General features: G+C 32.1%; 1 protein-coding gene across 1 annotated transcript in view; it reads right to left on the reverse strand.

Annotated features, from left to right (window-relative positions):
• Nucleotides 1-694: 694 nt before the first annotated feature.
• Nucleotides 695-24,854, reverse strand: part of SLC25A40 (solute carrier family 25 member 40) — a 39,622-nt gene continuing 15,462 nt past the window's right edge. The window contains exons 4-12 of the mRNA XM_031939949.1: nt 23,909-24,015; nt 17,620-17,687; nt 16,547-16,668; nt 15,415-15,588; nt 12,276-12,385; nt 8,925-9,006; nt 6,308-6,340; nt 2,783-2,863; nt 695-2,378 (exon numbers count right to left, since the gene is read on the reverse strand). Of these exons, the coding sequence (XP_031795809.1) occupies nt 2,242-2,378; nt 2,783-2,863; nt 6,308-6,340; nt 8,925-9,006; nt 12,276-12,385; nt 15,415-15,588; nt 16,547-16,668; nt 17,620-17,687; nt 23,909-24,015 (914 nt within the window). The 3' untranslated portion in view covers nt 695-2,241. The remainder of the gene's footprint in view (nt 2,379-2,782; nt 2,864-6,307; nt 6,341-8,924; nt 9,007-12,275; nt 12,386-15,414; nt 15,589-16,546; nt 16,669-17,619; nt 17,688-23,908; nt 24,016-24,854) is intronic.

A 24,854-nucleotide genomic window follows, 5' to 3' on the forward strand; every position in this document is an offset into this window, starting at 1 on the left:
TCCATACATACACACACATACACCATGTATTATAGGGGATTAGTAAATAACTTGTTAAAATCTGAATTCAAGAAAATTTTCTATTTTTCCTCTGTAGAAAATGATAGGGCTTAGATCTAGAAAGGGCTTAAGCTTGTCTGGTCTAAGCCTAACTTTACAAAGGAGGAAACTGAGGTCACAGAGAGATTTAGTAACTTAACTTAAACTCATACAGGAAGTATGGATCTGAAAGCAAGTCTGTACTTCAAATGCAGCATTCTTTTTACTACGCTCAGTAATTGGGGCTCAATGTACAGAAAACCTCCATTCAGTTGCTTTTCATTAGTATATATCTATGTGTGTAACTTAGCCATGTTTTTAAAAATAACTGCCAAGTATACTAAAAACAATGCAAGGTAAATAGAAAGATGAAATTTTGTTTATCTGTCATATTTACCCATTTGGTTAAACTTGAAATACACACAGGAGAAAAGATTATCACTTGAAAACATAGATTTAGACATTTTCTTCATTTCATTATCAATGCAAATAGAAAAAAGAAAACTAAGTGTGATGAATGCCAATAAGTATTTTAAGCTTGTTAGTAAGTGGTAATCTAGATAAACCGACCCTATGTAAACACATATCATTCATATAGCTGGCCTGAACAAAATTTCAAGATATTGTCACTAAAAGACATTACAGAAAACTTAGGAAAGGAAACAAAATATTTAATGAAAATGAGTTAAAAACAAATATACACACATATTGTTTTCAAATCTTAAGGCAAATCAACATAGGATGAAATAAAATACACACATGGTTACATTTAAAACTTAGAGATAACAAATTATTTTTTAGCAAAATATGTGAACTTTCTTAGTTTAGTATAGAATGCATTAATTTCCTAACTCTTTACCAGATAATATTTAAATATATACCATCTCCTTCAACTATTCCACTTTGAAATGTTTCACATTTTCATGAAAAATACTTAAAGTGCTTTTCTCATAACATAAATTATTTTGAAGAAAAAAAAAGATCTCTGCTACTTTTTATTTTGTCATCATAGCATCTTTTCACTTTGACATTTAGTCACACACTATTGGATTAACAAGAAAATTTTCTTTAAAAAGAAATCCCGCTATCCCTGATTATTGCTTATTTTTAGTCAGCCTACTAATATGAAATGCAATAATCTGTGGAATCTGTATGCAACATGAAAATATTTAGCCACTTATGATAATTTCTATCATATTAGACAGAACAAGCCTACAAAATTGAGCTGGAAAAAGCAATGAAAATAACAATGATACCTATTAATCACAGAATAAAAAGCACAAGATCCTCTCTGTACATTAAATATAATGTAGTCTTTAAGTGCTAAACTGAATGTGTAGAAACAGAAGCAGCAGAAAGCAATGAAAAACTTCCTTTTTACTTCTTCTACCTCAACTGCAGTAGGACCTAAAAGTACCCTACTTAGTTTTCAGCAATTATCCATATCACAAACAGGTTCAACTTATCTGAATTGAATAGAGGAGTAGTTTTCTAAAGTAATACATCCTGTGCTGCTCTCCCCAGTTAGGATGAATTACAATTTGAAATAAGCCAAGAAATTTCTAAGAACAGTATCCATATTCTTCAAAATTGGCAGAATACAACAAAAGATGTATAACTTTTGCTTAGAGTAGCAAAAAAGGATTATTTCTGGACATAAAATAATCATGGTTTGTCAGCAGAAATTCTAATATGAATAGGGGCCCCAAAACAAAAAATTTAAGAAACATCAGAATTAAAACTAAAAACACAGTGGTAATATTTGGCAACTACAAGTATGGCATCATTTGATAACTGTCATCTGCTTCCATGTAAAAAATACATATTTGTGCACATGATTAAGATTTGAACAAAAGACTTATTATTAGCCTTTTCTCTTTAAACACTTCACTCCTATCATGGTTTAGGTGCAGTTAATAGACTCATAGGAGACAAAAGTTAACAAAAGAAAATGTGGAATTCAATAAAAAATTCTTGCTGTTTCATCAAGCTTTTCTCTTTTCCTTTGTAATTGTCTCACCAGAGTTATAGACACCCAATAAAGAATTTTCTTAAACTCTCCCAAAGACAGGACAAAATAGAAAACTTGTTCTTAAATTAAAATTAGAATTGTGAAATTCTTTCTTTAAAATAAAGATATTTAAAAATAGACCTGAAGTTAGCACATTTCTGAGAATCTTCCAACCAATAATGTGACAATAATTATTTCAAGACCAATGCAGAAGTATGGATCTCCTGTTTTTTGAGGTTTTGTTGAAGGAAAAAAGTTTTCCCAAATTCATATGTACTGACCATAATGGCACAAGCAGGAGCAACTTTAATTAACCGGGGAATTAGTCCTGAAAAAAAGAACAAGAAAATAAAAACATAATTTTCTTCTTTTTTAATGATAAATGACATTTTATTTGGTAAGTCATATTGTTACTTACCATGTTATATGAAGAATTCTAAGCAAAAATAGAAATCTAATGATTTACAATTCCTTTATATTATGCTGTATTCCCTTTAATGTAAATAATTCATTAAATATTAACAGAATAAATCTCTGCCCAATTAATTAGAAATATGTAATAATTATAAATAATCTAAGTTATTTGATATCAACTTCTGTTTCAATTTATAAAAAAAGGGAGGGAAAATAAATGTAGGTAATACTATTTCTGAAATTTGATAAATTTGGAATTTGAAGAATTTAAAATATTCTATTTAAAATTTTTTCAGGGAATGAAAATTTGAGATTTACCTGCAAATAAGCCAGAAATTCCATCTTTAGAAACAATCTGCTTCATAATGTTCCATGTTGATGTGGGTACAGTGTTTTGACCTTTGTAAACATTAAAATAAAAAAGAATATTGTTATGAAGTACTTATTCATTTCTTCTATTTTAGCTATAACAATTAACATTTGTTATGTCAACAATGTACCAATGTACAGAGAATGTAGGAGATTATTTGAAACATTGAAATGATGTGCAAATGAATAAATATAGCATTTATTATGTGCAAAGTAGGTCAGCTAGATGACCTTGTGAATAGAATACTGGGCCTGGAGTCAAGAGGACTCATCTTGCCGAGTTCAAATCTGGCTTCAGACTTTTACTGGCTCTGGGTCTGTCACTTTACCCTGTTTCTCTTAGTTCCTCATCTATCTATAAATTGAGCTGAAGATGGAAATGGCAAACAACTCCCTATCTTTGCCAAGAAAACCCTAAATGGGATCACAAAGAGTTGGATAGAATTGGAAAATTGCTGAATCACAACAAAATGTGCCAAAAACTGAAGTGAGTCCAAAAAGAAAAGAAAGACAATTCCTGTTCTTTAGGAGCTCATGTTCCAATAGAGTGAGACAATACATATAGGGCAAATGGGAAAAACTCAAGGTTCCCTAGGTGTAGTGTCAACTGGACTGGAACAACCTTTAATCCATGGGTAGCTGGTGCTGAACACAGCAGGCTAGAGACAGGAGTGTCAGGACCCCCACTGCTCTTCCAGTCTTCTCTGTGAGACCATGCAGAAGAGTCTAATCTTTTTTCCACTTGTTTATAGACTAACTCCTCTCAGTTCCTTTATTTTATCTTTATTTCCTTAACTATCCTGATTACCCTCCTATGGTTGTTCTCAATCTTGTCAATGTTCTTCCTGAAATATATGTAAGAAGTATATATACTAAGACTTTTTTTTTTGCACATGGCCAAAGAAGAAATGTTTTGCTTCCATATTTATTACAAGGATTTAGCTTGTCTTTTTCAATTGGAAGGAGGAGGTATGCAGAGAAAGACTGATTTTCATTACTGGAAACAAATAATAAAATGTTGTTCCAAGAAACAAACACTTCAGATGTGATCTCAACAATTAAATTCTGTTTCAGATGCTATGCTTTTTAATACAGTCCAAAACTATGTTTTTTGACTGCAGTATGTATTTAACATACAATTTATTAAAACCCCCCCAAGATATTTTTCAAATGAACTTTCTCTTCATCATATATACTTTTGAAGATCATCTGTGAATCTATGCAAGATTTTATACTTCCTCTATTAAATTTTATTTGCCCCAAGAAACTTTATTCTAAGTTTCTTGCGATGTTTTTGAATCCTACACCCACCACATTCATTTCTAGCTTTCTGTCTTCTAAAAACTGTGATAAATATGTCATCTATATTTTCATTCAAATTACTGATAAATACAACTCAGGCAACTCTGAGAGGCCTCCCAAGTGACATTGCTCCATTAATGACTACTCCCTTGGATCTTTTTTTACTCAATCAGTTAAAATCTTATTGACTACAATACTATCTAATCCAAATACCTCAATTTGGTCCAGAAAGATATGAAAGACTTGATTTTTTTTTATTTTTAATTTATTTTATTAAAAACACAAAATAGAAAATAAGAAAAACAGAAAATGAAAATAAAACATTGTCAAGTGCCCAGCAGAACATCAGGGAGGATTCGAAATATTTAACAATAAATTACCAGTCCAAGAAAGGATAAATAATAGTACAAGAAATTAAATTGAAAGTGCCCATCTTTTTTTTACTTCCTTGTAGATTATTTCTTTGTTCTCCACTGGGTAATTCTATTTTTCCCCTTTCAGCCTCCCCACCTCTCCCAAGCAAGCTATAGTTAAGCAAAGATACACACACACACACACACACACACACACACACACACGTATATATATATACATATACACACATACCTATCCACCCACATATATATATATTCATGCCTACCCACAGACCCACTCACATAAACATACATCTATATACACACATACAAAGAACATGCATACATATCTACATATACTCAGATACACATACATTTAAATATACACATACATTCGCCCATATATAAACATGCATCTTAAACAATACTAATATGCTGACATATAATGTAGATTTCTTTCTTGTCCCTGCTAACTCTTCTACCTTAATTCTGCTCCTTAATTTTCCTTGCTATTACTTAATCTTTTCCCACTCATAGATTTTTCCCTTGTCTTCTTCCCTCACCCACTACTTCCCCATCTGCCTCTCTCTCTCTCTCCCCTTAGATGTCTTCAAGCAAAGACTAGATACACTTATAAGTTATGTATAGAAAAAAAAAATCCAATTGCAAGTTTGGATTAGGATGGTCACTGAGAATCCCATTCAACTCTGAAAAGTCTGTTTCTATGACTGTAGAGTTTAATAATAATCATGATAATCCTTTTGTAATCTTCACAGTGAGATACTTAATTAAATTATATGCAATATATATAGAATACATTAGAAAAATTCCTATCAAAAAATTTTAATTAAAAAGTAAACTTTCATCTGAAAAATTCACTTATGGAATCTCATTCTCAGAAGGTGGTATATAAAACATCATTATATGTGAAAGTGTTATTATGAAATATAGTAAAGATAATAAACCAATCTAATAGCACTAAAAAGTTTTTTTTTTTGATAGCTACTTCCAAAAGGAAAAAAAAAGTTAATGAGAAAGTTATTTATTCTGTAAATAGTTATGAAATCTTCATTTCCTAGGTCAAAGCTGAAATTTACTTTAATATAAAATTAAATTCAGTTTACTTCAATAATTATAAGAGTGATGGTGAAGTAAATATATAGCTGACAAAATTACATTCAATCCAAAATTATGTGTATATTTTATCAGCTAAGCAAAAACGGGGTTAAAAATAAAATGCATGGAGTAGGGAGTGTCAAAAGTAAAAGTAAGAAGCAACATTGGCCATATATAAAGGTAATCATTGAAGAGATGCCAAAAAGATGGAGCTAGTTCTCTGGAATCCCTTAAAATTGTCATTGATGTCTCTCTCTCTGTGTTTTAAACATCACACTCACTTCCTGTTCTTTCCCTTTTAAGTTAGGATTTGCCAACTCCAAATAGCATGGGAAATATCCCAGAATACCCCATCTTACAAATCAAAGGAGATGCATTTCCTCCCTTCTTGCTGAAGGAGCAAGATTGGTCATAGTAATTATATAGCAATCAGCTTCATCTTACTGTGTTTGTTTATATTACTATAGTTATTGTGCAAATATATTTTCCTACAATTATTTTTACTCTGTTTATCACTTCACATTAATCGCATATTTCTCTGAAATCCTCATAAACATAATTTCTTAGAGCACAATACCATACGTTACATGTACATACCACTATTTGTTCATCCATTCCCCAATGAATGAACATTCACTTCATTTACAGTTTTTGCTGCTACAAACAATTTGATACACATGGGACCTTTCTTCTTTTTACTTACCCTCTTTGGGATACATGTCCTGGAATGGGATCTCTAAGTCAAAAAAATATGAACATTCATATTAGTGACTTTTCTTACATAATTCCAAACTATTTTCTAGAATTGTTGAACCAATTCACAGATGTACTAAGAGTTTAGTAGTGTGTCACTCTTCTAGTAACCCATGTAATTATTTTTTAAATTATCATTTCCAACTTTTATCATTTTTCCAATTTCATGGTTATGAAAGGAAACCTCAACTTTTTAAAATTTGTATTTCTTATATTACTAGTAAACTGGAGCATATATAATGCCTGATAGTTTATAAAATTTTTCTATGAAAATTATTTGATCATATCCTTTGACTATATATATATATATATATATATCTTAGGAAATATACTTTAAAAGGGGTTTTTATATTCTGATAATTCCCTTTATATCTTAGATATCATTTTTGTTAGAGTTATTTGATGCAAAGATTTATTTTTTACTTGACTGTTATCTTTGTATAAAATACAAAAATAACTCTCACATGCACTGATTTTTATCTGCCTGAAAGCTTTTTTAGCTTTATCTAGTTTAATCTTTCATGGCCACCTCTATTTCTGGATTTGTTTTAGAATTCTCTCTGGAACTGTGAAAGAGATCTCTTTTAATTGTATTATAATTTTTAACATAACCTTTTATATTTAAGTTGCACATTCATTTGGATCTTATTGTGATTTAAGGTATGATAGGCTGATCTACACTTATTTATCCAGCAAGGTGTGAGGTCCTTTAAAAAATAATAATCTTAATTTTATTTTTTAAAGTAGACACTATTTTTTTTTCAGTTTCAAATCCTCTCCTTCCCCCCAGAAGCTGTCAATAAGGAGGGAAGCAAAACAAAACCTATTACAAATAGGTATAGTCATGTTAAACAAAATTCTTCCTTGGCCATGTTAGGGAAAAAAGGAGGGAAGAGAAAGAAAACAAACAAACAAACAAACAACTGTTTCACTCTGCATTCTGAGTCCATCATTTCTGTATCTGGAAGTGGACAGCAAGTTTTATCACAAGTATTTCAGAATTGTGGTGGGTCATTCTATTTATCAGAAGGATTAAATCTTTCAAAACTGACCATCTTTATAATACTGCTGTTACTATGTAGATGGATCTAGTTCTGCTCACTTTCTGAGACCATTTCCAGCTTATTCAATGATTACAGATAGGAGATATGATCTAATCAATTAGCAAAATCTTTCCCCCAAAAAATTTATTTTAGGAATGAGAAGAAAAAGGAGTAATGGATGATACCTGAATCTAGTAAATAACCCAAAAAGTTTAACTTGTATTTATTAATTTTATTAAAACATTAGCTTAAACCTGTAAATTAAGAGTTTAGGTAATGAATGTTATAATTTTAAGAGCTGTTTGTTTTTTTCTTAGTAGTAGTTTTCTTAGTAGAAAACGCCTAAGAAATTAAATCATATAGTATATTTTAGATACTTGATCATAGATTTAAGACTGGTAGGGACCTTAGAGCTTACATTTTATTTATAATTCCAAGGTGGTATCATATAAGTCCCAGCTTCTCAAACTGTGTTTGCAATCCCATAGGGGGTCTTGTAACTGAATGTGGGGATTGCAAAATTATTATTTATTATTAGTAAATATTTTATTTTTGTACCTATATAAGTACTTACTTTTGCATATATTGATGTCTTTAAAAAAAGACCACAAATAAATCTTCCCCTCCACTTTTTTAATATATAATTTTTTATGTGAACTATATTATGTAGTACTAATTGCTTGTGGCAATTTCATTTTTCTATACTGTAAATTTTATTCTAGGTTTTATCAAAAATAAAACAAAAAAAAAATTCTGGTATGTAACCCCTTGTATAAGGGTATTTTTCCCCCATCAAGTTTACTTTGAAGACTATACCTAAAGTTTTGAAGAGTAAGAAACAATCTTTAAACTAACTACTCCCCAGTCTATCAGAAATATTGCTAGCAGAAATGATATGTAGAAAAGATCAATAGGCTGCAGTCCTTCTGGAAGGAACCATTTTGTTTTTAAGTAAAAAAAAATGGGAAGGAAAACAGGAAAAATACTATGTACCAAAGTGAAAGAAAAAAAGAAAATAAACTAATGCAGAGAATAGAGAAAATATTTCCTTACATTCCCCATATATATTCCCTTCCTCATATGTTGGTTTACCTATTGTTGAAATTAAAAAAAAAAAAAACATAGGAAAGAAAGAAAATAATAGAAGGTTGGGTTTAAAAACAGAAAAATGATAAATATCATTAAAACCTCTAATTTTAACCTCATAGATGTTCTCTTTGTAATCATTCTACATACAAATGTGAGATTTGCTTAATGAGAATTTTTAAAATTAAAATTTAACATTTGCTAATTTAATATTAACTGTGGTTAATGGGACAAATAACAAAAAAGGAAATACATTTAGCATATTAAACTAAAACTTATCAGATAAGCATAAGAAAACAGAAGACTTTTTTTTTTTTATTTAAAATTTCCTAACTAGGTTATATTCTATATAACAGAATATATCCACTCATATAGGAGAAAAGAAAAAATCTTTAAGGAATAAATACTTTTAAAAATCGAAAGAGGCATAAAACTTACCTTGGGGAATATCATATTTCCAAAGTTTGGTTTGTCTGTGTGTTTTTACGACATCAAATGGTAAAGTCACAATAGATGCAATCTATCAAAAAATAAACCATTAATTATTCTTTATCTTTAAATAGTGTATTAACAGTAAGATTTCTGCTTCCCTTTCCCCAGATACCAGAATTTGTACAATTAATAAACTATTTAACATGAATAATTTTAAAAATCCTAAACTTGGGACTATTCAAATAAGACAGGAGCAAAAAAGATAAATGTTATCTTCAAATAGAAAATAAGCATAATTCATAAAGTGATAAGTTTTGATGCTTTCATTGGTAACATTGACCACTAGAAATGGAGGAAGATAAAATATTAAAAAAAAATAAAACATTTTAAAAAGAATAATTTTTCTAACTTGAAATAAGGCAAAGGAAAAAACAAAGTTAGAAAATGAACTTCCTATGTCCTATTACATAGGATATTCTCATCTTTTTTCAAAAGGTATCATCTTATTTTTCCAACAAAAAGGTTTTTTTTAAATGAAAAATATTTGAACTTTCAGTACTGGATGCCTTTTTAAATAGGAAGTGTAGAAAAAGACTGATGACATTTAATACATAATCCCAAGGTCAATCCTTCTACTTGTACCCTTTATTCTGTCTCTTGTAATAAACTGTCTCTAAAATTATCTTTCCTTCTCTAATAGTTAACCTTTCCCTATAAAATGAACTCCTTCTTAATAGTAGTCTAATAGGGCTCTATTATCACTTATCACTTACAAAATCTTCCCTCAATTGCAGCAGTCTCTTCTGTTATATATTACAACACCTTTTCTCCCTTTCACGGCTAGTTGCTCCCCTCCATTTATTATCTTATTTGCTTTCCAGTCCTTTACAATATGGCTTCTGATCTCATCATCAAAATGAAAATTTGTTTTCTACAAAGTTAATAATGATCTCTAATAATAATAATAATAATAAAAAAATTCAACAACCCTTATAAAACACCACATAGTTTTAAAAAATGTAAAGGTCCTTGAGGGAAAGGACTGTTTCATTTCTGGTTTTGTATCCTTAATTGCATAAAATAGTGTCTAGAAGATAGAAGTCATACAAGTAATTGTCGATTAACATCATCTGATACTTGATCCGAAGAGTCAAACATGAAGTGTCAAACAAACACTTGTGGGCCACAACGCTTTTGGATGTGGCCTAAACCAGACAAAAATGCTATTGGAAAATATTTAACAAAATAAATAAAAATATAATAAATCATAGGTAGTATTGCATTTTAAAACTAAGCTGATATGTGGCCTTCAAGGATTCTCATGTACAGATTAGTGGCTCCCATTTTTATTTGGACACAACTATTGTTGTCTACTTTCTTCTCTCTGGATTTTCTTGAAAACTGCTCTCTTGGGTTTTTTCTGACCTACACATGCCTTCTCTTTCATTGCAACAGTGCTAAGCACATAACAGACACTTAATAAATGTTTACTGACTGATTGGCACATCATTTCTATCCAACTCCTGTAAGAGCACTCCAAGGCTATGTCCTGGGCCCTCTTCTCTTTGCAACCAGCATCCTCAACAGTTCCCACAGGTTCAATTATTATTATTATCTCTTTGTAAGTGACTCTTACATCTAGAGATCTAACCCCAGTCTCTCTCAACTCCAATTCTACATTATCACTTACCTATCAAACAATTCAAACCAAATACATACAAAACAGAATGCACGATCCTCTTCCCCAAACCCACCTCTCTGCTGTCCAGGAGACAACCAAACTTCCAGAGAAGCAGACATGGAGCTTCAGAGTCACTCTTGAATTCTCATTGGCTTTTACTGTATATTCAATTGCCTCATCTTGTGCATTCTCCTTCTACAACATCTTTCATCTGCCCATGCCATAACTCTACTTCTAACCTTTGCCTCCTTTTGCCTAGAGTACTGCAAGAGCCTCCAGACTCGTCCCCTGTCTCATGTGACAAACTCATTGAGTCTGTCTCTTTAACATCAAAATGGAAGTAGCAACACTTGTACTTCCTGCTTAATAAAGATATATAACATGGCTTAAAAAGAATCAATCAACAAGCATTTATGAAGCACCTGTAGTGCCAGAATCCTCGGTGCTCTAGGGGTTAGGATTCAGCACCTCAGCCACCACAGCCTAGGCCCAATTCTCATCAGAGAAGACCTGATGGCAGCCAGGGGGTGCAATGGATAAAAGGTCTGGCCTGGAATCAGGAAGAATCATTTTCCTGGCTTCAAATCTGTCACTCTGACTAGCTGTGTGATTCTGGGCAAGTCACTTCACTCTGTTTTTCTCACTTTCCTCCTCTGTAAACTGAGCTGCAGAAGGAAACAAAACCATTCCAGGATCTGTGCCAAAGCAATCCCAAATAGAGTCACAAGTCAGACATGACTGAGAGACAACTGAACATTGTGCCAGAAACTATGATAGGCTCTAGAGTTACAAAGACAAAGACAGAATAGCCCCTGTCCCACAAGAAGTTGACTCACAACTGGAGGATACAACATACTCAGAGACAAATCAATATGTGATGAACACAAAATAAATATCAAGTGATTAAAAGACTCTCTGAGGCCTTCAGGAAATCAGGATTGGTAAATGGGGTAATGCATGTGAAAGCACCAGTGAGCTAAACATGAATTACAGCTCCTGTTTACCTACAGACACTAGTGATCTAACAAGGTTCCAACACAGGCTCCTTCAGCTCTGACTCCACTTGTGTGACCTCAAATAAGCAATTTAAATTGTCTGGGCAGCTTCATCATTTATAAGAGTAATGAGTCAGATTAGATGGCCTTTGAAATCCCTTCCAGCTCTAAATTTATGACCCTAAGTTAGTTAACAATTTGTCAGTATAAGAAAGCTTTTATTTTCGTATCTATATTTTAATGCATTTAAGGCATTTGATCTATTTTATTTAAGTAGTATTGTAAATACTTCAGAAAACCATTTTAAATTAGTTGAAATGTGTTGTAAAAACATTTTAAATGTCCAGAAAAGCTACATGAGATGAAGCACCAGATGCAGTGGCAGAAGCCTTGGAGTCAGAAGACACTCAAGGGTTGTCTCTGACACACACGCGCCATGTAAACATGGGCAAGGTCACTTACATTTCAGCCACCAGCTACAGAGAAACTGGGGATCTGCATCATTAGAGGGAATTTCCATACAAAAAGTTTCCTATGCCAATACATTTTAAGATCAGGATCTTCCCCCCCCCTTCAAAAAAAGATGTATTCATACATTACTTCATTTAAGAGTTACACATGCAATTTAAAATAATAATACCATCATTATTCTGAAATATTAATAACAGAAAAATGACTCACAGAACCAGACATTGCCCCTGCAGTAAAATTAATCCCAAAGGTTGGCTCATATTTGTCAGAGTTTTTGCAAAGCCACTTCTTAAACATTTCAAAGTTATACCAGTACAATGCTGTGAAAATAAAAAAGAAATATTTTGAGAAGTGAAATATAAAATCTGGTATTACAAATGTATATATTAATAAGTAGAGAGAAAAGAAACTAAATGTGGGACAGAACCAACATAGACCATTGATTATTTGTTTCCTGATCAATTTTTTTCTGCTCACTAAACATTTTAGATGGTATACACCAGAGGTGTCAAGAATACAAATGAATCAGATTAACATGTAATTGGGAAATATCTAACAAAATCAGTAAAAAAACTAAAAAAGATAATGCTGATAGATGGTTTTCTAAGTTATCATGAGGCCTGCAGGAATCCTTACATATGATTTATTGGCCTGATTTCAATTTGAGTTAGATACCACTATATAATCTATGTAAAATCTAACATGTTATTCAAAATAATCCACACCAACATCTCTACAAAAATTTCATCTTACTCCTCTCTATGTTAAAGGCACACACTCAAGAATTTCTTTAAAAACTATGTACCATGATTACTTATCACTGTTATGAAAGGAACATTAAAACAAAATGGCTGCTTGCCATCTAGGGGAGGGGGTGAAGGGTGGGAGGGAAAAATCGGAACAGAAGTGAGTGCAAGGGATAATGTTGTAAAAAAAATTACCCTGGCATGGATTCTGTCAATAAAAAGTTACTATAATAAAATAAATAAATTTTTAAAAAATGGCAAGCTCTATAATTACAATGAACAAGTTTTGACTGAGGAAAAGAGTTAAGAAAATGCATCTCCTTTTACTTACTGTGGAGCTGGGAGAGACAATATAATGTATTATCCAATGTAATTGATTTGTAATTGAACTTGCTGAATTTTTTTTTATTTCTACTACAATTTTTTGAGGTCTGTTAATATGTCTGTTAAGGGACCAGGCAGACTTTATTTAGAAATGAAATATGATTTAAAAACAAAGCTTAACTAAAGTACTTATAAATGGGGATGGGGGGTGGGGATGGGATAGAAGGGCACTGAAGGGAAACATACAAGCAGCTATTGGCTAACTTTTTCCTAACTGGAAAAAATGGTAATTCTGGGGAAACTAAATGTAGAGAGTCCAACGTTTTTGTTCTCTTTCACCTGAGACCTTTTTGTAGTGACTGTGAATGGGAACTTAACAGAGAATTGCAATTTAGTCAGTTAGATGAGCTGAGAACTGCCCTATTCTCTCTGATAACACAAGATGGTTGAAGTGAACATTTACCACACAGGAATGCAAAGTTCAGAAGTACTTCTTAGAATGTTTCTAACTCCTTGAAAGGAGTTAGGATAAACTACAGCTTAAGTCTATGAATTAAAATCAAAAGTCAATGATTGGTAACATTTCTTGTTTCCATATGTTGCATCTTGAATTACATTTATTATTCAAATGCTACTAATTGCTAGTTAGTTAATTTCTGTGCTGTAATTGTGGTAGCTATAGTTTAGACCTTCTCTTCTTCTATTCCTCTTCCCCCACCAAAAAAAAAAAAATCCCATAAAGATAGCTAAATATAAGGATAACAAAAACATCTTGGTGGCTAACGGTAATGAAATTGTGGTTTAGCAATGCTAAGACAAACATAAACACAGCACAATAGGATGTTTTAAAAGGAGAATGACATACAAAAAACCAGTAAATGATCTCGACATTTAAAAAATTCACTACTGTTCAAACTGTTAATAAATTCTATGGTCCAGCTTCTTAAAAAGGATGTGGAAAAAGCAGAGAGAGTTTTTAAAAAAAAGGGTATGACAAACAAGGGAAAAGGTACTATGGTGAGAGCATTTTGAACAGCTGAAGTAAGGAACTCTCTAAGAGAAGTTTAGAGAAACAACAATACTAGCAAGCCTTTATGTACTTCTTCAAGGATTTCAAAGCACTGTACATGTTATATAAATTGATCTTCACAACAATTGAGGAGGAAACTGAGGCTGAGAAGGGGTAAGTGACTTGCCCAGGGTCACACAGCAAATACGCAACAGAGGCAGGATTGGAATTCAAGTGTCCTTGGCACCAAAGCTAGCAATTGTTGCTGTCAGCTGCCTCTGACAAGGGATTTAATTTATAAGAACATAAGAAGTTACTGCTTCCTATTTTCTTTTTCTACAGAAGACTAGAAGACAAAACGTAGAGGTAATATGAAGACAGGTTTTACTAAATGTTAAGATTTGAATGATTAAGATTAAGCAGTGGAATAGGCTTCAAAGAAGTACACACAAGCCAGAGCATCATCTTTGGACATCTTTAAAAAAGATTAGACATCTGTTTGGGATTGAGACACTTATTCAACTGATTTTAAATTATATAATTCTATGATTACATATTTTATATTTCAAGATAGTATGTGGTAACATATAGGAAAAAATAAGATAGTAATAAAGAAGGAAGAGAAACAAGAGAAAATAGGGAGAAGGAAAGCACAATTTATTGAAGTCTCAGACAAGTAGAAATTGTTGTAGTTTGATATTAAGTACCAATCATCCCTCAATTGTACAGAATGGTTACTCTGTACTGGTTTCTTTTCAAATCTTGTAATTCCTCAACAACTACAATCCACTTATTTATAAAATATTTTCCTACTGAAAACCAATACAAGGAAAATTCATATAAACCAACTTTCAATTAATGTTGATGATTCTCTGGATAGCAGTGATAAAAATAATCCTATTCTCTACCTGAACCCAAAATCATTCATCGGTGACCGTAAAGTTTTTTTTAGTACCAGCACTAATTTATCCTACTAATCAGGTTATACTCAAACTGTATTAAAATAAACTTACATTCACCAACCATAATTTGGTCAGATGTGAATCAAATGGCAGAATAAGAGATAAAACTTGTATTATAAATATCTGGAATATATGTCCCCTCATTAATTTCTTCAACAAATATTATTAAATGTCTAGAAGCACAGAACTAATTTTGATGTTTTCTAGGTGCCCCAGAGGAACTTAATATGATTCACTCACAAAGTGTACATATAAGTAGCCAAAAGCAATCTAAAACTCAGCATATATTTAAAAAAGGTATATCCTACCTGAGAAAGGTACATCTCTCATAACAGTAGGACTCCAACCTCTCCAAAGTGAAATCCAACCATCGTGTGAAACTTTATTTTTGACAAACAGATGTAATTCCTTATAAGAGAATACCTTGGATTGCATTTTGGTTCTAATCAACTCCAAGGGACTTATTACAGTTACTGCACCTACTGAAAATAAAATATACAGATATGTTAATATGCATATAAAAAGACATTTAAGATTTCACTGATAATTAATAAAAGGTTCATAATTCTCTTGAGTTAAGTCCAAATTTTAGGACCAAAATATATATGGCCAACACTAGATTACATCTTTTTTTTAATCACATTAGATTTTCCACATATTCAAGAGACACTTTTGTGAGACAGCATTCAGTGAAATACTCTTTCCTGTGATAGTTTCTTCTCATTACAATCTCCTATTCATTCAAATATAATACCAGTGCATTTCCTACAATTCAACAACAACTAGGGCAGAAACTTCTCTCAAACTTCACTCCCATTATGGATATAATCTATCTTGCATCTCACTCAAATAAACATTTATGTCCAGATGGAGAATGATCTGGAGTTCTAAAATGAGTCCATGACACTCAAAATGATCTTAAAGCTGATTTTACAACATCCAAACACTTAAACATCAGCCAAAATTGCGGTAACATAGTTTTGGACTGGATGCACAGGGTTTGCTGAATTCTAGATCCATATACTCAAAGGCTAGGTTTTCAGAAGGAGAGCATTAGCAAGGACGATAGATATCTTACACTATTATGAAAGTGTATATCTATTTATAAAAAGTTTTTTTTTTTTAAATCCTGATTGCAATAATGTAATTCAACAATGATTTACTAAGTAACCATTATATGCAAGTACTTCATTATAAAATGCCTCAGGCAGCAGGGTAAAACAGAAAGCACCTTAGACCAGGAAACTGAAGCTCTTCTATCTATGAGCCCTAAAACCTTGAATAACTGCTTCATCTTTGAGTTTCAGCTTCTGTACTGGGTTATTGTAAAGAATAGCTCCATGAATGATACCAAATGATATTCAAATGATTCTGTATGGGGAATGTGCAAATAAAGTAACACCACTACAGAAAGAAAATAATAACAGACTTATGACTCACATCTGGCAATAATTCCAGCAAAAATTGGTATGTAATCTTCATTTTCTACTTTAGATTTCATAAATGAAGATAACTGATCATAACACGTAAAATATATAACTGTAGCAGGAACTGCCATCACTCTGAAAAAGATAGATCAATGAAGACCACAAAGACGTGAAACCATAGAGCATGATCAAAAACAAGGTGTACTACTCACTATGAAGGCAAGCTAAGTTAGATTAAATCTAAAATCTTAAACATTGCTTTGATTGAAGAAGATAGCAAAGTACTCTAAAGTAGTGATTTTCAAACTTTTCTGGCTTGTCTTGTTCACCTCTTCAACAGAGCAAACCATCTGTCCCATACAAACCTACTTTGGGGGAGGAAAGAAAAATCAAAATACCTTTATAATTTAAATATCCTAAAGGGATACTGGATATTACACTTGATAGAACACCAAGTTATTATTTTAATTAAATCTTGCATGTTATTCAAACCAGGAACTTATAAATTACTCTTATAAACATCTAAAATACATTTATAACTTGACTATGTAAACTACCTAAAGAACTATATGGTACTTAAAAGGCCTCAGTGATAATATTTTTTAGGGGAAAAGTCTATAATAACATTTAATAGAAAGAATGACAGTCAGGTGGCATTAGTTATTAGCTATGTGACTGGAAAACTCACCTACCCTTGATGCCACAAACAAAATTTGATCCTGTCAACTTTAAAAGAATAGCTTTGTTACTTAAATAGCAGACATATTAATTCATATGGTATAACAACTATTTTATGAAATTTTAAGAGAATGAAAGCTATCTGAACAGGAAATGTAAAATCAAAATACATTTCATATTATTATTATATATATATATACAAAAATATACATATATATATGTGTATACGTATATATCTCAGTTCTTCAGTATGAAGGGCAAGCCATCCTAGAGAATTAGTAATATTATATATTTTTACAAATGAAATAAAGTAATGATGTTATTAAAATATATCTCTAGCTCATTTCACTGTCATAACATCATACAAACACAACATAGGTAATATAAAAAAATCAAATTCCAACTCACAGTGTAGGGGGCAGACCACTCCATAAGGATTTTATGCCCTCATTTCGAATAATTTTCGAAAAGGCATCCTAAAATGTAATTGGAAAAGAATGACCAATAATCTTATAATGTTCTTCTGAACCTTGTTTGTCTCTCTGTCTCTGTCTGTCTGTCTGTCTCTCTCTCTCTTACACACACACACACACACACACACACAGAGTTTTTGTTAATCTACTTTGTAATTTAAATTTTTTTTTCACCTGTTAAAAAAAAAACTACCTCCTCTAAAATATAAAAATAACAACACTGAATTAGTATTAGAAAGATTTCTGCCATTTATAAGTTGTATTATATGTGCCAAATCATTTCCCTCAAGCAACTGAATTAATTGATTTCTAAGGCTTCTTCCACTCTAATATTTTGTTATTCTGATTTATTATACACGTACATTCAGAAAAAAATAATCATCACTCACAACACAAAAAAGCAAAATCAACCACCATACAGATGACTTTCCTTATTGCCAGAATCAATTCCAGCCTTAGTCACTCCCATAACTATCCACTCTAGGTACTCTATGTATACCAAGCAGTATAACTTTGAGAATCCCATTCTGAACCTCTTGTGTGGCTCACTTCTTTCTTTATCTCTGTTTCTCTAATTGATAGTATCCTTAGTGACATTCCTTATATTTTCTGCTCTTTTAATAAACTGTGGATGTTAAAAACGAGGTCTACTTAGCATACCACTTTTGAAAGTTTCCCTTTTCCCTACTAATATCTTTGTTAAGTTGCTTTTTTGTAGTGATAGATAGACAGACAAACACATAGATAAGATAGATATAGATGGGAAAGTAAGAATATAGGTCTATAGTATTAATTTATAAACACCAACACAAAATATTACCTATACACTGCCAAGAAGAATACAGCCATATATCAAGAACTTAAGAGTCAGAAGACTTTAAAATTCTTCCTCACTAGGAATTTAACTAGTTATATGATTCTGGGCAAGTCACAATCTCTTTCAGTCTTAGTCTCTTTATGTGGAAAAGGAGAATAATAATAGCACCAATTTCAAAAGGGTTATTGTGAGAATAAAATAATAACTATAAAGCACTTTGCAAATCTTAAAGTGCTACATTATTACCAAATATACAGCTGTTATTATTAATAACCATTTTTTGTGATCAAATATTAATTCCAGGATTTCAAGGATGATTCAAGATTTCCTAATCAATTTAATATTTTAGTAGTAAGAAAATGCATAAATTATCTATCAATTAACTTCAGGAAAAGCATCTGACAGAAATACATTTTAAGATAGGATTTTCTTTAATAAGATTAAAAATAATCTGAAACTAAAAAAATAGCATTAAAATAAAGAAATAGTAGATAATAGTCTACAAAGAATAGTAAAGTAGTAAAAGCTACTTTTATCATTATGATTCTACATCAGAAATATGAGAAAAGAAAAAAAAAACTGAGGGAAAAGGTATAAAGAAGAAATTATATCATCTCCAATTTGCGGCTCTTGCGATGGCTATTTAGAAATCCCAAAAGTCAGCCAAAAACAGGATAATAAATTGCTTCAGCAAAATAAAAATATATAAGGTCAACTGACAAAAACAATCCTTTTTAATCACTAACAAAAAAAAAAGAAAAGAAATTGAAAAGCAAACACTATTTACAACAATGACAAAATGTGCTAAGTGATGGGGTATTACAAGACAAATAAAATCCAGTGAAAATCAATTGATAATAAAAATTAACAAAATTTTTTAAAAGTCTAGTGGAGAATTATTCCATTTCATGGCTAGATCAAACTAATATACTAAAAGTGGTCAGATTATTCAAATTGATTCACACCTACCATAATAACCAAAATAGCAAATGGGATACTTCACAGCAATAAATAAAGACAGAAAACAGCCATCGAGTCAAATACCATGAGAAGTAGCTACAATGTGGAAATAAGAAGTATAATTGAAATTTTTAAGAAACAAAATCCAAGAAAGGAGTCGTGAATAAAACTTCAGATGTTTATGTTCTGTTCAAACATGGCTAAAAAGCAAGGTGAACTAGAGATTTTGTCACAAAGAAAAGAATTTGAACTCACCCTTTAAACTTGATGGGATTAGACCCTAACTGACACATGATTTTGTAAGTATATACTTTACTCAAGAGAAGTAGGATAGGTAAAAAGATAATGGAGGAGGAAACACTAGTAGACATTTGTGAGAGAAAGTCCAGATACATACAATGTGAAGTTGGAGTAGAGATCATTGAGATGAAAATCAATAGAGCCAGAAATAAAACTCACATGCGATCAAAGCATGCTAAATATTGAACAAATAGAAAAAAAAAATAAGTTCAGAGAATAAATTAAATCTGGCACAAAGGAATGATATAATAACAATGGGAAACTTCCATTATACATCACTGGAGGGGAGGGGAAGCTACAGCAAAACTTGAGCAGCTAACAATTTCTTAAGTTTTATTTCTTCAAAGAGTGACTTATAGAAAACTATTCTGAACCTTATTCTGAACTTACTGTTAGGGTGTCAATAATAGGGTGTGAATATTGGGGATAAGTTTGTGACAAAGGTGAACAGCTACACAGCATTGATTGTATTTCAAAGAATTTAAAGGGCAGGTAGTCAAATATGGAAAGAAATGTATTTATTAAATACCAGGTATATTTTATACTGGAGATAAAAATAAAAGCAAAGAAAACTTATATTATATATGGTTACATTCACGTAGCTTACATTCCAATGAGGAAGAGAACACAAAATGATGAACTTTACATAAAAGGAGACAGAAGAATGCTTATGTAGGGCAAGCAGGAGTAATCAGGAAGAAAAGATATCTGCAGAGTTGTTGAGCCCTGTGTGTGAAGTACAGCTGGAACCCTTCCCACAGAGTGGCCTGATCAGAAATGGTTAAGAACAAAAAGTCCTCAAAAGAAACACTTTTTATTTTTTTATTTTTTTCTGATCAAGCCTCATTTTAATGGGTGCAATAGTACAGATATATATAGCAGTAGGAAAGAAGGCAGGGTTGTACAAACACAGTACAGGGTGGGGATCCTAGACAAAGGGTTGGTATCCCGCCCAAGGATGAGCTGCTCAGGTGAGAAACACTTTTTAAATAACCACTTGAAAAATTGTTCAAACTCAAAGTCTAATAAGTTAAGGCATATTTATCAATCCACTAACAAGCATTAAGTAATTGCTTTCTAAGTGTGAAGCATTGTGCTAGGAACTGGAAATTACAAAAACTAAAACAGTCTTTGATCTCAAAGAGCTTACGTTCTATATGGGAACTGCTTACACAAGAACATATAGATACCTATATATGTGTGTATGCATACACATATGCGTACACTCGTACATGTACTTGCATACACACACAAATACATATATACATACACACATATATGAAATTACATACAAAGTAACTACAAGAGAATGGGGGGAGAGGGGGACGGGGAGGAAGGAAGGGAAGGAAGCAGTACCAATTGAGAAAAAGAGTGTTAGGAAAGATCTTGTATAGGAGCAAGAGGTGCTGGAACTTAGTTTTGAAGGAATCTAGGAATTCTAAGAGGTAAAAGGTAAGAAGGTAACAAGGCTTTCCTTGACTGTGCAAAAGTAGAAATGAGAGAAATACCTGATTCCATTATATTGATACACAAAAATTTATTCAGTTACTACCAATCAATGGCCACCCATTTTGTTTTCATTTTTCTTTTTTTTAATCAAAAAGGATGTTTTTATTAATATCTGTTTTATATATAATCTAAAGACTGGACTGATGAGTTCATTGGTATATAGAGCTCCTGCTATGGATGTCCATCAATTGAGGAATGATTGAACAAAAAAATATGAATTCATTCATATTGCATGTGAATGTAATGGAATACTATTGTTCTATAAGAAATGACACAGATCAAAGCATACTATTTTTATTTTTGTTGCTTTTTACTTTCTCTCCCTTTTTTTTCCACAACATGACTACTGCAGGAAAAAAAAAACAAAACACAAAATAACTCCCTCCCTGCCAATGCAGGTAGACACCTTCTCTACAACTTACAGTCAAAGAGAGTTGCCTAACTCAGAGTAAGATAGGACTTCACTCAAGGTCTTCCTGAGGCCACCTTTCTCTCTATTCTACTTCAATAGCTCTCCTTTGTTAAATATAAAATTTTTTTTTCTGCCTTTGACTATCTTGATGTAAATGCCCACTGAATGGGTATCAGTGGGTCACAAAATATAAACTCATTTTTCCCACACAATTCCAAATTGTTCTCTAGGATGGTTGGAACACTCCACAGCAGATATTAGTGTCATGACCTCCCCAATACTTTTTTCTCCTTTTATCATTTTTGTCAATTTTATAGGGTATGAAATGAAAGCTCAGTTACCTTAATTTGCATTTTTCTTCTTACTGATGGGGAACAACCTTTGCAATTGTTGGCAAACGTGTACATTTCCCCTCCTGAAAGGTATCTGTATACCTTACTAGTTATCTAGGGGAAAATATATCATAAGATTATAGATTTCAAATGGGAAGGGACCTCAGAGGCCATCTAATCCAATGCTTTCATTTAAAAAAACAATAAAACTGAGGCTCACAAAGGTGAAATTGCCCAAGATCCCAAGAGTAATAAGTGTCAGAGGTGAGATAGGAACCCAAGAGCTGTGACAATAACATCTATATAGTGTTTTGAGGTTTGCAAAAAATTAAACAATGTAAACTCATTTTATCTTCACAATGACCTCAAAGGCTCGGTACTATCATTACCTTTTTACAGAATTTTTATATTTAAGTCTTATAATTTTCTCAGCCGTACTCTCAGTAGTTTATCTTTCACTGGATTTCTGTATTTATTTCTGTTCTCAATATAAAGGTCAATATGGCATTGGAGAATATGAGCCATAAAACTGAAATTTCATATGCATATTTCATATCCCTTGACACAGTGACAGTGCTACTAAGACCACTGACAAGGAAAAAAATAATAGAAATAAATACAAATAGAAATTTAAAAAATCATAGGAAAAAAAACCTTAGAAACAAAATATCTGTAATAATTGGAGACTAGCTAAATAAAGATGTATAAAGAACTGAAGATTTGACCCTCAATTATCATTTACATGCAGTCCATATGTCAGTTAGTAGACATTTATTAAAACCTACTATGTGCCATGCACATAGTTGTCCTGTGCCCATCCCTGAAGACAGGGATTATGTTTAATGATTTGCCTATATAGTAGTGGTGGGACTAGGGATTCAGGTAACAAACTTGCAAAGGAGTTCAAAAAAGTGGCATAAAGGTGTGTGATAGCAGCCACTGGCCTATATATCAGTTGGCATTTATTTCTTAGATTTTTGAGCTTTGCTTTCTTTTAATAGGGATGTATCGTATAATTACTTGTTTTGTTTAGATTTGTGCTTTCATTTGTACAGCAAATCCCTCAATAAGGAAATTTCTAGTACTAATGCAAATCTTCAACTTATTCTATTACTTAAAAGTCTTGAAAGAGCTGCTTGGGGGATTGAAAGATTAATGGATTTGCCCAGGGTCAAGCTGCCAATACGTATCAGAGAGATGCCCTCAATCCCAGTTTCTATCCACTACACAATGCCTTCCCAAAGAATATATAACATGTCAATCAATTATTCACACTACAAAGACTGCAAAGTTACAAAATTAGAGATGCATCGAATATTAGTGCTGGAAAAAACAATGGAAATTATGTATTCCAACTTCCTTAATTTACAGACTAGGAAACTAAGATTCTGAGAGAGTAAATAAATCAGTCCAGTAGGAATCAAACTTGAGTGAAAAAGGGAAAATTAAAAAGGCATTCAAGTTAATCTCTTTAATCTTAATTTTTAACACCTTCTTGCTTTTTCTCTCCTTACTAAATTATCTTTCAAACTTTACTCTGCCCTAAGCAAGACGTCCATATTTCCCAAAATAAATAATGGAGGAGAAATAAAGAAATCTTCAAGCAGTAGAATGCATATGGAAAAACCATAAACAGAACAATGAGAATGTAAACAAAAGAATGAACAGAAAGGCACTGAGGTTCACAGATCTTAAGCCATATAGTCCAACTCCTCTTTAGAAATGAGGAATTTGAGGCCCAAGAACATAAGTAACTGTCACAGGCAGTGGAGGAGATTTTTGTGATCCTTTCTAATTTCCACTAACAGAACTGAGAAATGATGATGCGATTTAACTTAACATCACAATATAGGACTTAACAATGGAAAATTATTATTTAGAGTAATTTCCTTACCAATGTTCCTCTGAAGCGGCCAGGCTTCTTGTACCATGCTTTGTTGCTACCCTCGTCACAGAAATGTAGATGATCCATCAATCCATTACAATATAAAAAACATCTTCCTAATGAAAAATACCAGAAATCATTTCAAATAATGGCATTCCCTTTAGAGATATCCACCTGAAAGTTTACTTGCAGACACAAAATTAACTTCTGATCAGACAATTGCAACTGGCAGAACTGTAAAGGACCCCAAAGACCATCGAATTCAACCTATATTTGAACAAGAAAAACCTCTGCATTAGCGCTAACAAAGGTTATTCAGTTTTACTTAGAGATCTTTGATGAGGAGGATCCCACTACCTCCTCAGACAGCTTATTCCAGTTCCAGACAAATCTAGTTAGGAAATTTTCCTTGAATCAAAAAGAAATTTACTTTTTTTTTTAAAACAACACCTGTCCAGTGATGTTAAGTCTACTCAGTCCAAGCAGAACAAATCTTACTCCTAGTACACATGAAAGCTCTTGAAATACTTGAAGGTAACTATAGCCTCTTTTCTCCAATATGAACATTCCCAGTCTCTTTCACCAATCCTTTCATCATTCTGTTTGTTCCTTATTCAACAATTGTGCTAATCATCTAGAATGAACAATACACTACATCCACAAATTGTCTGAATAGGGAAAATCTGAACAGGTTGTCCATCTCCACTGTCCTGGAAGCCTGGGGTTTTTTTTAATGCAGCTTAAGATGACATTATCTGTTTTTGGCTGCCATGTGACAAAGTATGTATATATTGGGCTTGCAGAGCACTAAAATGCATGAGGCTTTTTCAGAATGTTATCTAGCTGTACCTACTCTATCCTGAACTTGAATTATAAAATCAATTTCACAAGTGTAAGACTTTGAATTTACTATTAAATATCTCTTTCTGAAAGGCAATGTGGTAAAGTGGAAAGA

This window comes from Sarcophilus harrisii, chromosome 5 (genome assembly GCF_902635505.1).
Source record: "Sarcophilus harrisii chromosome 5, mSarHar1.11, whole genome shotgun sequence".
Classification (NCBI taxonomy): Eukaryota; Metazoa; Chordata; class Mammalia; order Dasyuromorphia; family Dasyuridae; genus Sarcophilus; species Sarcophilus harrisii.